General features: G+C 45.4%; 1 protein-coding gene across 1 annotated transcript in view; it reads right to left on the reverse strand.

Moving 5' to 3' along the window:
- Positions 1–1,263: 1,263 nt before the first annotated feature.
- LOC119941270 overlaps positions 1,264–19,011 on the reverse strand; it is a 147,656-nt gene continuing 129,908 nt past the window's right edge. The window contains exons 4-5 of the mRNA XM_038761651.1: positions 11,116–11,227; positions 1,264–1,674 (exon numbers count right to left, since the gene is read on the reverse strand). Of these exons, the coding sequence (XP_038617579.1) occupies positions 1,463–1,674; positions 11,116–11,227 (324 nt within the window). The 3' untranslated portion in view covers positions 1,264–1,462. The remainder of the gene's footprint in view (positions 1,675–11,115; positions 11,228–19,011) is intronic.

The raw sequence follows: 19,011 nt of genomic DNA on the forward strand, positions 1-19,011 counted from the left end.
CACTGAGCAAACCACCAGCACTGGAACCAGTTCCTTCCCACAAGTTTGCAGTCCCAAAGTCTTTGGGGCTGACCCACGGCCCTTCCCTCAGCTGCTTAAGGAGACCTGGTTTCAGGTGCTGAGGCCCGGGACAACTCTTTTCTGAAGTCCCAGCAAGTGATTTGAGTGTGCTGAGGAGTGGGGCAATTCTAGAGAAGCAGTGCGGCTCAGTGGAAAGAGCCCGCGCTTTGGAGTCAGAGGTCAGGGGTTCAAATCCCGGCTCTGCCAACTGTCGGCTGTGTGACTTTGGGCAAGTCAGTTCACTTCTCTGGGCCTCGGTTACCTCATCTGTAATATGGGGGTGAAGACTGTGACAACCTGTGTCCCTGTGTCCCATGGGACAACCTGATCACCTTGTAACCTCCCCAGCGCTTAGAACAGTGCTTTGCACATAGTAAGTGCTTAATAAATGCCATTATTATTATTATTATTCTACCTCAGTCAGCCAAACATATTTATCCAGGGTTTACTGCGTGCACAGCACTGTACTAAGCACTTGGGAGAGTGCAGTATAACAGCAGACACATTCCCTACCCACAACGAGCCTACAAGGAGGTCTTGGGCGGAGGCCATGTGACAGATACAGTGGTCCTCAGGGACCACAGTCCGTGAGGTCACATCTGCTCCCGGGATTTCCCTGGTAGATCCCGAGGCGCCTGGATCCACAGCCCGGAGCAGTTGCTGTGAGATCTCTGATCTCCATAACTCTGTGATCTCCAGCCAGGAAGGATTGAGTAATTCTCTCTGGGTCTCGGGGGTCAGGGAGAGCTTGGGACTGAGGAATTCCCCCAACTTCCCCGCTCTCTTGGGTGCTGGATAGGGGAGACTCTGGGGTTCTGCCACCATTATATTATTTTATTATTATATCCCACCCAACAGTTGAACACTACTCAGAATCAAACCTCATGCAGATACTGCCAGTGTCGGGGGGGGAATCTCATTTCCTCTGATGTTGGCCTCCCGTCTTCCCCCATCCCACCCTTCCCTTCATCCTGGCCCTCCTCTTCCACCTTTCTTTCTCCTTCCTCCTCCTCCCTCTTACCCCCCTATCCCTTCCCTCCTCAGGAGAGAGGTGGTGAGAGATAAAGGGAAAGGTGAAAGCAGGCAACGGCGCACCACAAATGATTCATTCAATCGTATTTATTGAGCGCTTCCTGGGCGCAGAGCACTGGACTTGAGCGCTTGGGAAGTCCAAGTCGGCAACATCTAGAGACGGTCCCTACCCAACAACGGGCTCACAGTCTAGAAGGGGGAGACAGACAACGAAACAAAACATGTAGATTGGTGTCAAAAACGGTGTTAAGGGGTTGGACTGTGCGCAAGGAGACCCAGCAGGGGCCTAGGGAGGGGATGAAGGGGTCTGGGGCGGTGGCCTCCACAAGTTTGGGGCCGGTTGGGATGCGCAGGTGGAGGGCGTGCAGCATCATACTGTCCCGCCCGAGCCTGTTGGTGAAATCGCCCATGATGGGGTGGCCTCTGGCGCTGCAGTGCACCCGCAGCTGGGGCGTCCGGCCGGTGAGCGGCTGCAGCAGCACCTTGGAGACAGGGCCACCTGGCTGATGGTCATCCCGTCCTCGCCCTCGGACCAGGGCAACGTAGGCCTTAGTGATGATCCGCTCCACGCCCAGCGCCCCGCTGGTGACAAAATCCAAAGCCATGTTTTTAGCAGGAATGCCAGGCACAGTAAAGAAGCTTTATTCGTCCACAGCACTGTGGGAGCTCTTCCCCGGGGTGAGGGGCCTCTTTAAAAACCTTGGCAAGCCCTGCGAGGATACAGACTGTAGTGTCAGAGTGGTCAGAAACCACAAGCATTCGCTAATTAAGGTTTCCTGGCAGCCAGGAGGGAGCAAAGCAAAACTCTCTAGGGCTATTTTCATTCATTAAGTTCCCAACAAGGTCAAAAACAAAGTCATCCACGGAAGAGGCAGTCGCTAATGGCCCCTTGGTTTTATTAGAATGGTCACCCTTCTGATTGGAGAACCAGGAAAATCCAAAGCAAGCCTTTCCACAAGGCCAGAAACAGAGAACTGAAAGACCCATCCAAGCTTGTAGTGTCCTCTGGATTGCCACTGGGCAATTTTCAGGAGCTCACTTGGGGCTACATGTTGCCACCACTCATTCATTTGCATTTATTGAGCACTTACTGTGTGCAGATCACTGTACTAAGCGCTTGGGAAGTGCAAGTCTGTCCACTCTGATTTGCTTGTATCCATCCCAGCGCTTAGTATATTGCCTGTCACATAGTAAGCACTTAACAAATACCATTATTATTATCTCTCTTCAGCACTACGTAGAGTTCCCAGCACACTGTAAACATTTAACAAACATCAGAAATACAATCGATAAAAATAATCGCCCATAATAAGTACCATGTTGGCATTATTCCGTGAGAGTGGATGTTGAGATTTCCTTGAAATCTAGCCGACGTGGGGGATAGCGATAGCATCTTCCATCAGGTCCATGGCTCAGAAATATGAGTTTTCTTGAAACATCATTAATTGCTTTCTCTTTCGCGGGGGCAAATGCTGAAAGTGTGAACTCATTTGTGAGTTTTCACTATCATCTTTTCTTTATTAGATTGATTTTGAATCCAGTATTCAGCGTTCACTCTTTCAAAGTGAATCGGTACGTGTTGCTTTTTTTTTTCTTTTTAACCTCCAAGAGCTGCGTGTTTGAGGTTAGAGAACTGAAACTTTTATGTAAAATAGGATCAAAATAACTTGTGGGGAAAAAAGCCTTTATGAATCCACATTACAATATGAATGAAAGTTTGACCAGTGCTATGCTAAGCCAGCCTGACTTCCATCCCAGAGACAGAGTTGTCAGCAGTCATAGGATAATAATAATAATGGCATTTATTAAGTGCTTACTAAGTGCAAAGCACTGTTCTAAGTGCTGGGGAGGATACAGGGTGATCAGGTTGTCCCACGGGGGGCTCACAGTCTTAATCCCCATTTTACGGGTGAGGGAACTGAGGCACAGAGAAGTTAAGTGACTTGCCCAAAGTCACACAGCTAAGTGGCAGAGCCGGGATTTGAACCCATGACCTCTGACTCCAAAGCCCGGGCTCTTTCCACTGAGCCATGCTGCTTCTCTGATGTTGATAAGCCAGCTGGCATTTTTTGAGCCATTTTGGGGTCAAAATTACAGCAGGTTCTTTGGAGTAGGAGACTAATAATAATAATAATGACAGCGTTTGTTAAGCGCTTACTATGTGTGAAGCACAGCATTTGCTAAACCTGGCTCTGCTGTGTGATCTTCGGCAAATCACCTCATCTCTCTGTTCCTCAGTCTCCTCAGCTGGGAAATGGGGATTTTAGAGAAGCAGCATGGCTTAGTGGATAAGAACATGGGCCCAGAAGTCAGGAGGACCTGGGTTCTAATTCTGACTCTGCAACTTGTCTGCTGTGTGACCTTGGGCAAATCACTGAACTTCTCTGGGCCTCAGTTCCCTCATCTATAAAATGGAAATTAAGGCTGTGAGCCCAACTGGGACAGGGACTGTTTATCTAACACAACTTGGCACTTACTAAGCACTTAACAAACACCACAATTATTATTATTATTATTCTTATCCTGATCCTCTTCCTCCTTACATAAATTATTGAGTCCCACGTGGGGCTAGGACAGCATCTGATCTGATTACTTTGAGTCTACCCCAGTGCTTAGCGCAGTATTTGTCACCTACTAAGCACCTGAAAAACACCACAATTATTATTAGAGGAGAAACAGGAAGGAGAAGATGAACCTGGTAAGACTAGGGGGTTTGTAGGCTCAAAGTATGAAAGTCTCAAGGGCCTGATCTTGCAATAAACAGAAGCCAAATATAGTTTAAATTATCCTCCCTGAGCTACAGTGAACTGTGAACAGAGGCCTGATCTTGCAATAAACAGGGGCCAAATATAGTTTAAATTATCCTCCCTGAGCTACAGTGAACTGTGAACAGACCGCAAGCCCATTGAGGGGAATGGTGTCTGTTTTATTTCACTGATAAATCTTGCGTGGGGAAAAAAAACACAGGAGAATTCACTACTTGCTTTCTGAAGTAAATTTTCCCTGTTGCCTCTTTCGAGCAGTCAATCATTCTTATTTATTGAGTGCTGACTGTGCAAGCACTGTGCTAAGCGCTTGGGAGAGTACACTAGATTGGGCAGACAGGATACCTGCCTCAGGAAGGCTACAATCTAGTGGAGGAAACAATCACTAAAATAGATTTACAAGTAGGGGAAGCTATAGGGAGGTAAATATACGTAGGGGTAGGTGTATATATAAATATTTAAATCTATGAACAATGGTGGGGGTGGTCTTAGTGTGGTGAAGTGGCCGTTGATGGATGGGAACGAGAGATTAATCAGGAAAAGCTTCCAGAATAATTTATGATTTCAGAAGGGCATTGAAGACTGGGAGAGCAGTGCTCTGCCGGAGGTGAAATGGGAAAGAGCTACCAGGAGAAGTGGGTTTGAGCAAGACGTTGGCATTGCGAGAGATGAGAGTGAGGCATGGTGAGAGAGTGAGAATGAGGGAAGCGGTGGGAAAAAGGAGGGCAGGGATGGAGTGAGCTCATGGGGGTGAGCGGGAGATCAAGGTGAAATACAAGAATCTCAAGGCCCACAGCTTCTACACCCTGGTCTGGAGAGACAAGTGTCAAAGAAGCAGCGTGGCTCAGTGGAAAGAGCCCAGGCTTTGGAGTCAGAGGTCATGGGTTCAAATCCCAGCTCCCCCACTTGTCAGCTGTGTGACTTTGGGCAAAACACTTAACTTCTCTGTGCCTCAGTGACCTCATCTGTAAAATGGGGATTAAGACTGCGAGCCCCCCGTGGGACAACCTGATCACCTTGTAACCTCCCCAGCACATAGTAAGTGCTTAATAAATGCTATTAAAAAAAAGGCAGCCGAGAGGTCTAGGTGGATTTGGATAGGATAGATAGGGTCCCTTAGAGAAGCAGTGTGACCTAATGGAAAGAGCGAGGGCATGGAAGTCAGAGGGCATTCGTTCAATCGTATTTATTGAGCGCTTACTGTGCAGAGCACTGTACTAAGCGCTTGGGAAGTACAAGTCGGCAACATATAGGGACAGCCCCTACAATCCAAACCCTGCCACCCGCTTGCTGTGTGACTTTGGGCAGTTCACTTAACTTCTCTATACCTTAGTTTTCTCATCTGTAAAATGGGGATCAAATTAAGCCAAGGGTTTAGTACTTTGCTCTGCACACAGTAAGTGCTCAATAAATAGGGAGCTAACAGTTGTTCGCTAGCATTGGTCGTAACGTCTTAGCCGCTTTTCTGCTCAACTCGACCCAAGAATCCTGGTCCTGCCTGGCTCCGTTGATTCAATCGTATTTATTGAGCGCTTACTGTGTGCAGAGCACTGGACTACTGAGTCACGTGAGGGCTTCTCCCGGTGAGAGAGACCGGAAAGCCACCCTCCTTCACCAGTGTCCAGGGATCCATGGGGGCTGGTTTTCAGGCATTGGAAGGGAATGACTGTCCCATTCACCTGCCAGAAGGAGAAGCAGCCAAGTGGAAAAGAGCACGGGCCCGGGAATCAGAAAGACCTGGGTTCTAATCCTGACTCTGCCACTTGTCTGCTGTGTGATGTTGAGCAAGACATTTCACTTCTCTGGGCCTCATTTCCCTCATCTGAAAAAATGGGGATTAAGACTGGGAGCCTTATGTGGGACAGGGACAGTGTCCAACCCAATTTGTATTTACCGCAGCACGTAGAACAGTGCCTGACACGTAGTAAGTGCTTAACAAATGTCAGTTATTATTATTAGCAGGACAGAGAGAGCTAGGCGGGTTGGTCTGGTCAGTGACTGTGACTGTGGCCACAGCATCTCCTTTTTGTGTGGTCTCAGTGGCCTGGGTTCCTCAGTTTGATCCTGACTGCCCAACTCCCTACCCATGCCTGGATCTCAGCCCCCAGGGCAGGCTCTGCTCCCAGTAGGTGTCCAATAAAGTGTTCCACCCACAACAGGTACGAAGAGCAATGTTCTGTTGGGTGGGCTATTTGTATGGGGGCGGCGGTGGAGGCTATTTTCGATAGCTGGGTGTTGTAGCTAGAAAACCTGTCTACTTTTATCCCTGCATAGATTGGCCCTGCATGTCCTAATAGTAATAATAATAATAACAATAATAATTGTGCTCTTTGTTAAGCACTTACTATCTGCCCACTGTTGTACTAAATGATAGAAGATAATCAGGTCAGAGACAATCCTTGTCCCACATGGGGCTCAGAGTCTAATGAGAGGGAAAATGTATGTTTATTCACCGTTTTACAGATGAGGAAACTGAAGCCCGGAGAACTTAACTGACCTGCCCAAGGCCACACAGCGGGCAAATAGCAGGCAAGTGAGCCCACTGTCTAGACTGTGAGCCCACTGTTGGGTAGGGACCGTCTCTATATGTTGCCAACTTGGACTTCCCAAGTGCTTAGTACAGTGCTCTGCACACAGTAAGCGCTCAATAAATATGATTGACTGAATGAATGAATGAAGGAATACCCTTGCATCTAATTCTCTTCTTAACCAAGAGTCAGTCACAGGGCCGGCGTCATCGACAGCAACATCGGATGTATGGGCGAGCCATCACTGCATGCTGGGATGTGTGAAAATCTCAGGTACAATCCCTACCCTGGAGAAACTGACAGCGGAATGGGGGAAACAAACCCAAATAAATAGGTGAAGCCACAACTTCACACAGCCAGGCAAGGGAGAGGTTTTTTTTAGGATAGGTGAGTCATGGGCATGTTGGAAAACAGTGGGGAAGAAGCCTTTGGAGAGGGAACGGTTGCAGATGGCATTTAAGGAGGGAAGATGGGAGAAGGCAAGTGTTTTGATAATGTGCAAAGGGATGGGGGGAAGAGATGCAAGCGGAGGAGGTGATTTTGAGGGAAGGCAAGAGATCTCCTTGAGATACTTCTGGGAAAGTTTGGAATGTTGAAGAAGGGGTAGGATGGGGAAGGATTGGGGTGGAGCAGAGGTGAATTTAGGGAGAACATGCCCCCACTTCAGTCTATACTTCACGCTGCTGCCCGGATTATCTTTGTCCAGAAACGCTCTGGGCATATTACTCCCCTCCTCAAAAACCTCCAATGGCTACCAATCAATCTGCGCATCAGGCAGAAACTCCTCACCCTGGGCTTCAAGGCTGTCCATCACCTCGCCCCCTCCTACCTCACCTCCCTTCTCTCCTTCTCCAGCCCAGCCCGCACCCTCCGCTCCTCCGCCGCTAATCTCCTCACCGTACCTCATTCTCGCCTGTCCCGCCATCGACCCCTGGCCCACATCCTCCTTCCGGCCTGGAATTCCCTCCCTCCGCGCATCTGCCAAGGTAGCTCTCTTCCTCCCTTCAAAGCCCTACTGAGAGCTCACCTCCTCTCGGAGGCCTTCCCAGACTGAGCCCCCTTTTTCCTCTCCCCCTCCCCATCCCCCCGCCCTACCTCCTTCCCCTCCCCACAGCACCTGTATATAGATTTGTACAGATTTATTACTCTATTTATTTTACTCATACATATTGACTATTCAATTTTGTCAGTGATGTGCATCTAGCTTTACTTTTATTTATTCTGATGACTTGACACCTGTCCACATGTTTTGTTTTGTTGCCTGTCTCCCCCTTCTAGACTGTGAGCCTGTTGTTGGGTAGGGACCGTCACTACTTCCCAAGCGCTTAGTCCAGTGCTGTGCACACAGTAAGCACTCAATAAATACGATTGAATAAATAATGATTTCCATTTTCTCAGTAAAAATAAGTGGCCAGGTCATCAGAGAAGCAGCATCGCATAGTGGGTAGAGCACGGGCTTGGGAGTCAGAAGGTCATGGGCCATGGAGAGCTCATGGGGTCATTTGAGGTCAAATGGGACATTAAATGGCTTTCTGACATTTTTCACCATTTCAAAAGTAAAAAAATGGGGTCTGAAGACACAAATGGAGTCACAGAGAGGTCATGGGGTCATTTGAGGTCAAATGGGACATTAAATGGATTTCTGACCTTTTTTTTCCATTTCAAAATTAAAAATGGGGTCATCTGAGGACATGAGTGGGGTCACGGAGAGTTCACGGGGTCACTTGAGGTCAAATGGGACATTAAATGGGTTTCTGACATTTTCTCCATTTCAAAAGTAAAAAGGGGGTCATCTGAGGACACAAATGGGGTCACGGAAAGTTCATGGGGTCATCTGAGGACACGAATGGGGTCACGGAGAGTTCATGGGGTCATTTGAGGTCAAATGGGACATTAAATGCGTTTCTGACATTTTCTCCATTTCAAAAGTAAAAATGGGGTCATCTGAGGACACAATTGGGGTCATGGAGAGTTCATGGGGTCATCTGAGGACACAAATGGGGTCACAGAGAGTTCATGAGGTCATTTGAGGTCAAATGGGACATCAAATGGATTTCTGATTTTTTTCTCCATTTCAAAATTTAAAATGGGGGGGTCATCTGAGGACACAAATGGGGTCATGGGGGTCATTTGAGGACAAATGGGGTCATGGAGAGTTCATGGGGTCATTGGAGGTCAAATGGTACATTAAATGTGTTTCTGATTTTTTTTTCTCCATTTCAAAAGTAAAAATGGGGTCATCTGAGGACACAAATGGGGGTCACAGAGAGTTCATCGGGTCATTGAGATCAAATGGGACAGTAAACTGGTTTCTGACATTTTTTCTCCATTTCTAAAGTAAAAAAATGGGTCATCGAGGACACAAATGGGGTCACGGAGAGTCCATGGGGGGGGTCAAAGAGGACATGAGTGGGGGATCATGGAGAGTTCATGGGGTCATTATTCTATTTTACTTGTACATATTCAGTATTCTATTATTTTGTTAATGAGGTGCATCTAGCTTTAGTTTTACTTATTCTGACGACTTGACGCCTGTCCACATGTTTTGTTGTCTGTCTTCCCCTTCTAGGCCCATTGTCGGGTAGGGGGCCGTCTTTATATGTTGCCCACTTGTACCTCCCAAGTGCTTAGTACAGTGATCTGCACACAGTAAACGCTCAATAAATACAATTGAATGAATGAACTTATGGTCAGCGGTGAACAGTTCCATTTCAACTTTGTCCTGTTTTATCATCATCATCAATCGTATTTATTGAGCACTTACTGTGTGCACAGCACTGTACTAAGCGCTTGGGAAGTACAAATTGGCAACATATAGAGACAGTCCCTACCCAACAGTGGGCCCACAGTCTAAATATTTGGACTTTGCCAAATCCAGAGATGTCTCTCTCTGTCATTGTTAAAATGATGTGGTTAGACACTAAAGGGGGAAATGGGGATCTAGTAATAAAAGAGCGCTCAGGGTCTTTGCTGTGAGTTTTCTCTCTCACTGGCTATCACGCTGGGAGAAACTGTTCTCACATAACCTGACCGCCGTCTTAAAGAACACTATGTTAGAGAAAACTCATGTGGTAGACCTCACCGTGCGTATAGATTTGTTCTTCCAATGTCGCCGTGCGCCTTACCCAAATATGTTCACACTGTCGGATGGATGTTTCCTAATTCCTTAACGGCACTGTGGGTAGCAATGTAGCCTAATGGAAAGAGTATGGGATAAAGAGTCAGGAGACTTGAATTTGAATATCATTCCTCTATTTGCCTGGACAAGTCACTTAACTTCTCTGGGCTTCTAGACTGTAAGCTTGGTGCAGGCAGGGAATGTGCCTGTTGTACTGTATCGTACTTCCCAAGCATTTAGTAAGCCCTCAATAAATAGCACTGATTGAGTGATTGACTGAGCTTCAGTTTCCTCACCCATAAAATGGGAGTTCGATACCTGTTCTCCCTCCGTCTTAAATTATGAGCCCCATGTGGGACAGGGATCACATCCAATTTTATTATCCCTTAACTACCCCTGAGCTTAGCACAATGCTTGGCCCATAGACACTGAACAGATATTATTATCAACGTTAATATTAACAGACTTCTACCCTAAATGTGCACCGAAAACAGTCATTCTGACAGAAATGCATTTAACTCGGATCCCAAAGTGTCCTCGGTGTTTCCCTGGCCCGGTCGGTTCCTTATTTATTCAATCGTATTTACTGAGCGCTTACTGTGTGCAGAGCGCTGTACTAAGCGCTTGGGAAGTACAAGTCGGCAACATCTAGAGACGGTCCCTACCCAACAACAGGCTCCCAGTCTAGAAGGGGGAGACAGACAACAAAACAAAACACGTAAATGGGTGTCAAAGTCGTCAGAACAAATAGAATTAAAGCTAGATGCACACCGTTAACAAAATAAATAGAAGAGTAAATATGTACAAGTAAAATAGAGTAATAAATCTGTACAAACTTATAAGCAGGGAATGCGGCTACCACCTGGGTTATATTGTACTCTCCCAAAAGAATTAGTGAATTATTGGCAGTCATTTAGCTGACTGTCAAACACCTAAGAATAATTAGGATTTTTTTTCATTAAGTAATCCTAATCCCTCTCGATTATCATCGCTGCGCTGGAGAAAATTCTAAATCCTGTAGAGTTTTAAACTTCCTAATGAAGCAAAAAAGGTTGGGATGTGCACTTTGATAGTCCTGTATTCCGTGTGGGCAACAACTCTTGCAGGTTTTACAGGCCTCCCGAGGCTCCCAGATGTGACCTCTTCGGGTTTTCTTGCTCTTCTCCTCTTGGGGAAGGTCACATCTGCTAGATAGAGATTCAGACAGACATTGCTCAGTGAGAAGCAGCATTCACTTGCCATGATTTTGTACTCTCCCAAAAGCTTTACACCCAGTAAGCGCTCAATAAATACGATCGATTGATGCCAGGGCCGCCCCTTATGTTTGTACGTATTTATTACTCTATTTTATTTGTACATATTTATTCTATTTATTTTATCTTGTTAATATGTTTTGTTTTGTTCTCTGTCTCCCCCTTCTAGACTGTGAGCCCGCTGGTGGGTAGGGACCGTCTCTAGATGTTGCCAACTTGGACTTCCCAAGCGCTCTGCACACAGTAAGCGCTCAATAAATACGATTGAATGAATGAATGATGAATGAATGAATGAATGGGGAAGCCCTCCCTCTCCTCCACCCCACAGGTGGGTCATCCCTGAACGCCCCGGAGCTCACCACTTAGCTCTTCCTTGTCCACCGCGGGGCCTCCGGATGCAGGTCTTTCCCCGATCCCGGGCGTCTGCAAGTTTCCACCGGAGTTTGACAGGGACAAAGGCAGAGGAGAATCCTGGGCACACAAATCAGACCACATGGATACATCCCGAGAAGCAGCGTGGCTCAGTGGAAAGAGCCCGGGCTTGGGAATCGGAGGTCGTGGGTTCTAATCCCGGCTCCGCCACTTGTCAGCTTGGGAAGTCACTTCACTTCTCGGGGCCTCAGTTCCCGCATCTGCAAAATGGGGATGAAGACTGTGAGCCCTAAGTGGAACAACCTGATGACCTTGTACCTATCTCAGCGCTTAGAACAGTGCTTGGCGCATAGTAAACGCTTAACAAATACCAACATTATCATTATTATTATCCTGGGGAAAGTCTGCCCAGACACCTTTAGGCCATACAGAACCAGGGTCTAAAGGATTAATGATTATTTTGAGATGAATCTCTATATGTTGCCGATTTGTACTTCCCAAGTGCTTAGTACAGTGCTCCGCACACAGTAAGCGCTCAATAAATACAACTAAATGAATGAAAAGAACGAACTTCAATTTCACTATTAGTATTATAATATAAATAATATTTGATTACTAACCATCATGGAGCAGACTTGTTAGCTTCATTTCTGCCATTGTGGTTAAAATGCAATATCAATCAAATGCATTTATTGAGTGCTTACTCCATGCAGAGCACTGTATAAGCACTTGGAAGAGTACAATGTAACAGAGTTGGCAGGTTCCCTACCCTCAAGGAGCTTAGAGTTGGGTTGGAGTAGGAAATCGCCGAGGTAAGGAAGGAGGGGATGAATTGGTTAAGTGCTTTAAAGTTGATGGTAAAGGATGAATTCTGAGATGAATCTCTATATGTTGCTGATTTGTACTTCCCAAGTGCTTAGTACAGTGCTCTGCGTGCAGTAAGCGCTCAATAAATACGACTGAATGAATGAAAAGAACGAACTTCAATTTCACTATTATTATTAGAATATAAATAACATTTGATTACTAATCATCATAGAGCAGACTTGTAAGCTTCATTTCTGCCACTGTGGTTAAAATGCAATATCAATCAAATGCATTTATTGAATGCTTACTCCATGCAGAGCACTGTATAAGCACCTGGAAGAGTACAATGTAACAGAGTTGGTAGGTTCCCTACCCTCAAGGAGCTTAGAGTTGGGTTGTAGTAGGAAATCACTGAGGTAAGGAAGGAGGGGATGAATTGGTTAAGTGCTTTAAAGTTGGTGGTAAAGGATGAATTCTGAGATGAATCTCTATATGTTGCCGATCTGTACTTCCCAAGTGCTTAGTAAAGTGCTCTGCATGTAGTAAACACTCAATAAATATGACTGAATGAATGGAAAGAAGAGGGATAAGCAAGGGAAAAGAAACAGAAGCTGAAAGAGAAGCAGAATGGCCTACAGGAAAAGAGACCGTGCTTGGGAGGCAGAGGATCGGGGTTTTAATCCTGGCTCCACCACTTGTCTGCTGTGTTACCTTGGGTAGATCCCTCAATTTATCTGTGCCTCAGTCCCTCATCTGTAAACTGAGGATTAAGACAGACTGTGAGCCCAGTGGGGGACACGGACTGCGTCCCAGCTGATTATCTATCTCCGCACTTAGTACAATGCCTGGCGCACAGTAAGGGCTCGGTGAATACCATTTTTTTTCTTAAAGCACGGGACTGTGAATCTTCACGGCTTGACAGGAATTACTCACTGGTTGGTAAGGAATGCAATTTCCCGAGAGATCTCTCTGGGCAGCAGGAGTGGTACAGGTTTCGGGAAGCAGGAGACCGTTGCATAAGCGGCTTGGGAAAGGACTCAGGGCAGTTCGTTCACATTCCCCGCAAGTTGAACAAATAAATGTGTGTGTGTATCACCCCCAAGCTATTGCTGACTGGCAGCATGGCAACCGAATGCTGCTTCTCGCTGAGCAATTTCTGTCTGAATCTCACATATACATAATATGTGACCTTCCCCAAGAGGAGAAGAGCAAGGAAACCCAAAGAGGTCCTCAGTGTGGGTCTCGGGAGGCCTGTAAAACCTGCAATAGTTGTTGCCCACATGGAATACAGGAATATCAAAGTGTACATCCAAACCTTTTCGCTTCATTATGAAGTCTACAGGATTGGGAATTTTCTCCAGCACGGCAGTGGTAATCACGAAGGGATGAGGATTCCGTAATGAAAAGAAAGCCTAATTTTTTTCCTAATCCTATTCCTAAGCAGCGCGGCTCAGTGGGAAAGAGCACGGGCTTTGGAGTCAGAGGTCATGGGTTCAAATCCCAGCTCTGCCAATTGTCAGCTGTGTGACTTTGGGCAAGTCACTTCACTTCTCTGGGCCTCAGTTACCTCATCCGTAAAATGGGGATTAAGACTGTGAGCCCCCCCCGTGGGACAACCTGATCACCTTGTAACCTCCCCAGCGCTTAGAACAGTGCTTTGCACATAGTAAGCGCTTAATAAATGCCATCATTATCATTATTATTAATTATTCTTAGGTGTTTGACAATCAGCTAAATAACTGCCATTAATTCACTAATCCTTAAGTGGCCGGAAGCAGGATGGCAGAACCTACCTCTGCCACTGGTCTGCTGTGCGACCTCGGGCAAGCCACTCGACTTCTCTGGGCCTCAGTTTCTGGCTCTGTAAAATGAGGATGAAATACTTATTTTCCCACCTACTTAGTCCATATGGAACTGCACCTAATCTGATTGTATCTATCTCTGTTCTTGGCACGTAGCATCTACTTCACCAATTTCACTATTATTATTATAATATAAATAACATTTGATTATTAATCATCACAGAGCAGACTTGTTAGCTTAATTTCTGCCATTGTGGTTAAAATGCAATGTCAATCAAGTGCATTTATTGAGTGCTTACTCCATGCAGAGCACTGTATAAGCACTTGGGAGAGTACAATGTAGCAGAGTGGGTAGGTTCCCTGCCCTCAAGGAGCTTAGAGTTGGGTTGTAATAGGAAATCGATGAGATAAGGAAGGAGGGGATGAACTGGTTAAGTGCTTTAAAGCTGATGGTAAGGAGTTTCTGTTTAATGCAGGGCTCATAGCTGGAGGTTGCTTAGTACAGTGCCTGGCACATAGTAAGCACTTAAATACCACAATTACTACTATTGATGATGACAACCGTGATGATGGATAGATGATAGAAAATGAATTGATATTCAGCTGAAAGATGTATTTGCTTGATTTTTCTCAAAATCATGATGAAGTTCCATTCATTTCTAATTCATTCTTTCATTCAATCGTATTTATTGAGCGCTTACTGTGTGCAGTGCACTGTACTAAGCGCTTGGGAAGTACAAGTCGGCAACATATAGAGACGGTCCCCAAGCAACAACGGGCCCACAGTCTAGAAGGGGGAGACAGACAACAAAACAAAACATGTAGACAGGTGTCAAAATCGTCAGAACAAATGTTATGTGCTATGTAATAAATTCAGTCATTCATTCAATCATATTTATTGAGCGCTTACTGTGTACAGAGCACTGTACTGAGCGCTTGGGAAGTACAAGTTGGCAACATAATAAAAATAATAAATAGAGTAATAAATGTGTGTAGGCAAGTAGAATTTTGTTGAGAATTACCTACTGATGAAAGCCTTCTTGGATAAAATACAGCAGCAGGAAAATCAAAACTCAAATGCTTATCTAAAAATAATGTTTCTCATCTCCTAAAGTGATCCGTGGTATTTACTGAACATTTACTGTGTTTAGAGCACTGTGCTAAGTGCTTGGGAGAGTACAAAAAGTCAGGGTTGGGAGACGTTCTCTGTCCACAGGGAGCTTACAGTCGAGAGGAGGAGCAACCGTTGTCGGCGATTGGGCTTGTTATTTCGCTTTTTGAAAATATGGAGCCCATATACCCATCATCATCGGAACTACAAACAAATACGTGTTTTATTCAAAAAGAAAATCAAGTTATTCTTGTACATTTCCTCTTGTACGTTTCCACTTCGACAATACTGATGAACCTTTGCGGAGATTAAGGTAAGGGAGTGCTGGAATTGGAAGGTCTGCTACATTCGGTGATGGGAAGTTCAGAGGAGACAATTTCAACTTAACAGGGAGGCCAATAATAATAATAATAATAATGGCATTTATTAAGCGCTTACTATGTGCAGAGCACTGTTCTAAGCGCTGGGGAATTTACAAGGTGATCAGGTTGTCTCACGTGGGGCTCACAGTCTTCATCCCCATATTACAGATGAGGGAACTGAGGCCCAGAGAAGTTAAGTGACTTGCCCAAAGTCACACAGTTGACAAGTGGTGGAGCCGGGATTTGAACCCATGACCTCTGACTCCAAATCCCGGGCTTTCTCCACTGAGCCACGCTGCTTCTCAATAACATCATGTTTCAGCTCCCTGGTGGTTGTGAACTTGGAATTAAGGCTGGTTGTAGTTCTTTGGATACAAAGGAGTCGAGCTAAATTCAATTGGAAATTTTCACTGCACATAATTTCTTCAAATTAGAAGGACGAGAAGCTCGGGAGGATGTTTATTCACAGCACTTAGCATGCAGCTGGTTAGGATGTGGGGTTATTCATGTATGTTCAGCATTTCCAAAGGTTAACAACATGAATCATGCCACTGAAAATGGCTTCATCACAGTTTTAAGACATAACCACATCAAACACTAGCTCACGTCAGTGAATAAAATCCAATGTCATCGGGGGTACGCCCCATATGCTTTCATCGTGAAATAATTAACCAAGTTGTAATCTTTCTCTTGATAAATTTGGATAATTTCATTGCATTTTTGCCTTTTCAATAACGGCAATGAGAATTCAAGCCAAATCCCACAATGATCATCAAGCGAAATCCTGAAAAAGGTATCCTTACCTTATTTGTGGTAGCCAATTTATTGTTAAAACTTCAAGTCCTCTCAAGAACCAAAAGTAAAATCCTCCACGGTGTTTAAATACGATTTCTTGTTTGCCCCTAAAACATTTATACTTGCCCAGCGTCCAGAATTGTCACCTGACATTATCATTTGTTTACCATGCATTAAATTCTTGCCCTTTTTGGTGCTTTACAAATTTTAAACACCTGGAAGATACAGTAATCCTGAGGACACTGTATTCTGAGTGGTTAACAATCTCATAATTAGTCATTTAAAGCTCTGCTTGATGGGAGAGGGGAAGAAAAAGCACAAAATACACTCATTTAGAGATGAAGTATTTGCTAGGAACTTTGAAAATGTTGACTCCTTGTGCTCACTGAATCAACAAGAATGATTTCAGGGTGATATCTTACCTTGCCCATGTATTTTAAATTTCCCCTCTATTATAGGAACCTAACTTTTTAATGGTACTTGTTAAACGCTTGGTATGTCTCAGACACTGTACTAAGCACTGGGGTAGGGTAAGCAGCGTGGCTCAGTGGAAAAAACCCGGGTTTGGGAGTCAGAGGTCGTGGGTTCTAATCCTGCTCCGCCACTTTTTCATTCAATCGTATTTATGGAGCGCTTACTGTGTGCAGAGCACTGTACTAAGCGCTTGGGAAGTACAAGTCGGCAACATATAGAGACGGTCCCTACCCAACGGCGGGCTCACAGTCTAGAAGGGGGAGACGGACAACAAAACAAAACATATTAACAAAATAAAATAAATGGAATAGTAAGTATGTACAAGTAAAATAGAGTAATAAATCTGTACAAACACATATACAGGTGCTGTGGGAAGGGGAAGGAGGTAATTAGAGCCTTAATCAACTGTGTGACTTTGGGCAAGTCGCTTCACTTCTCTGTGCCTCAGTGACCGCATCTGTAAAATGGGGGTTAAGACTGTGAGCCCCACGTGGGACAACCTGATCACCTTGTATCTCCCCCAGTGCTTAGAACAGTGCTTGGCACCTAGTAAGTGCTTAACAGATGCCATTATTATCATTATTATTATTACTAAACAGGTTGGACACAGTCCCTGACCCAAATGGGGCTCATAGTCTAAACTGGAGGGAGTAAGATGCAATCCCATTTTACAGATGAGGTAGGTGAAGAACAGAAATTAAGTTATTTGCCCAAGGTCACACAGTAGACGAGTGGCAAAGCCAGGTTTAGAACCCAGGCCCTCCCAGGACTGAACTCTTTCTACGAGGTCACACTGGTTCCCTACACTAATTGCAAATTACCTCAGCAAATTATAGTAGCATTTCCTACTACAGAAGTACTATTTCCTACAATAGAAGTTTGGATCTCACACCTAGTCCTGTAGATGGGGAAGAAATTCGACAAGGTCCTTCTAACTCTTGTTCAGGCTGTTTTTACTGGCCTGGTGGAAACAGATTGTGAAATCTAGAAAGTGAAGTCTAAGTACGGGCCTGATACTTGGGCACACCCTCTGTCTTAGCAGGCCCAGAATCTTTTGGAGAGTACTTGAATCACTCACTCATAGATGATCTCCAGTGTGTTCATGATTGCACTTCAGAAGCACTTACAGTCAGGGCTCTTATCCGGTATTCTCATCGTTGGCCCTTGAGTAACTCATTTAAATTCTCGGGACCTCAGTTTCCCCATCTTTAAAATGGGGATTCAATACCTGTTCTCTCTCCCCCTTAGACCCGTGAGCTGCATGTAGGACACAGACTGTGTCTAACCTGATTTTCCTCTCTCTACAGTGCACTTCCAGTCAGGGCTCTTATCTGGTATTCTCACCGTTGGCCCTTGAGTAACTCATTTAACTTCTCGGGACCTCAGTTTCCCCATCTTTAAAATGGGGATTCAATACCTGTTCTCTCTCCCCCTTAGATCCGTGAGCCACATGTAGGACACAGACTGTGTCTAACCTGATTTTCCTCTCTCTACAGTGCACTTCCAGTCAGGGCTCTTATCTGGTATTCTCACCGTTGGCCCTTGAGTAACTCATTTAACTTCTCGGGACCTCAGTTTCCCCATCTTTAAAATGGGGATTCAATACCTGTTCTCTCCCCCCCTTAGACCTGTGAGCCGCATGTAGGGCAGAGACTGTGTCTAACATGATTTTCCTCTCTCTACAGTGCACTTACAGTCAAGGCTCTTATCCGGTATTCTCACCATTGGCCCTTGAGTAAGTCATTTAACTTCTCGGGACCTCAGTTTCCCCATCTTTAAAATGGGGATTCAATACCTGTTCTCTCTCCCGCTTAGACCTGGGAGCCGCATTAGGACAGAGACTGTGTCTAACCTGATTTTCCTCTCTCTACAGCGCACTTACAGTCAGGGCTCTTATCTGGTATTCTTACCATTGGCCCTTGAGTAACTCATTTAACTTCTCAGGATCTCAGTTTCCCCATCTTTAAAATGGGGATTCAATACCTGTTCTCTCTCCCCCTTAGACCTGTGAGCCGCGTGTAGGACAGAGACTGTGTCTAACCTGATTTTCCTCTCTCTACAGCGCACTTACAGTCAGGGCTCTTATCCAGTATTCTCACCGTTGGCACTTGAGTAACTCATTTAACTTTTTGGGACCTCAGTTTCCCCATCTTTAAAATGGGGATTCAATACCTGTTCTCTCTCCCCCTTAGACCTGTGAGCCGCATGTAAGACAGAGATTGTGTCTAACCTGATTTTCCTCTCTCTACAGCACACTTACAGTCAGGGCTCTTATCCGGTATTCTCACCGTTGGCCCTTGAGTAACTCATTTCACTTCTCGGGACCTCAGTTTCCCCATCTTTAAAATGGGGATTCAGTACCTGTTCTCTCTCCCCCTTAGACCTGTGAGCCACATGTAGGACTGTTAGACTGTGTCTAACCTGATTTTCTTCTCTCTACAGTGCACTTACAGTCAGGGCTCTTATCCGGTATTCTCACCGTTGGCCCTTGAGTAACTCATTTCACTTCTCGGGACCTCAGTTTCCCCATCT

Source organism: Tachyglossus aculeatus, chromosome 20, assembly GCF_015852505.1.
Source record: "Tachyglossus aculeatus isolate mTacAcu1 chromosome 20, mTacAcu1.pri, whole genome shotgun sequence".
Classification (NCBI taxonomy): Eukaryota; Metazoa; Chordata; class Mammalia; order Monotremata; family Tachyglossidae; genus Tachyglossus; species Tachyglossus aculeatus.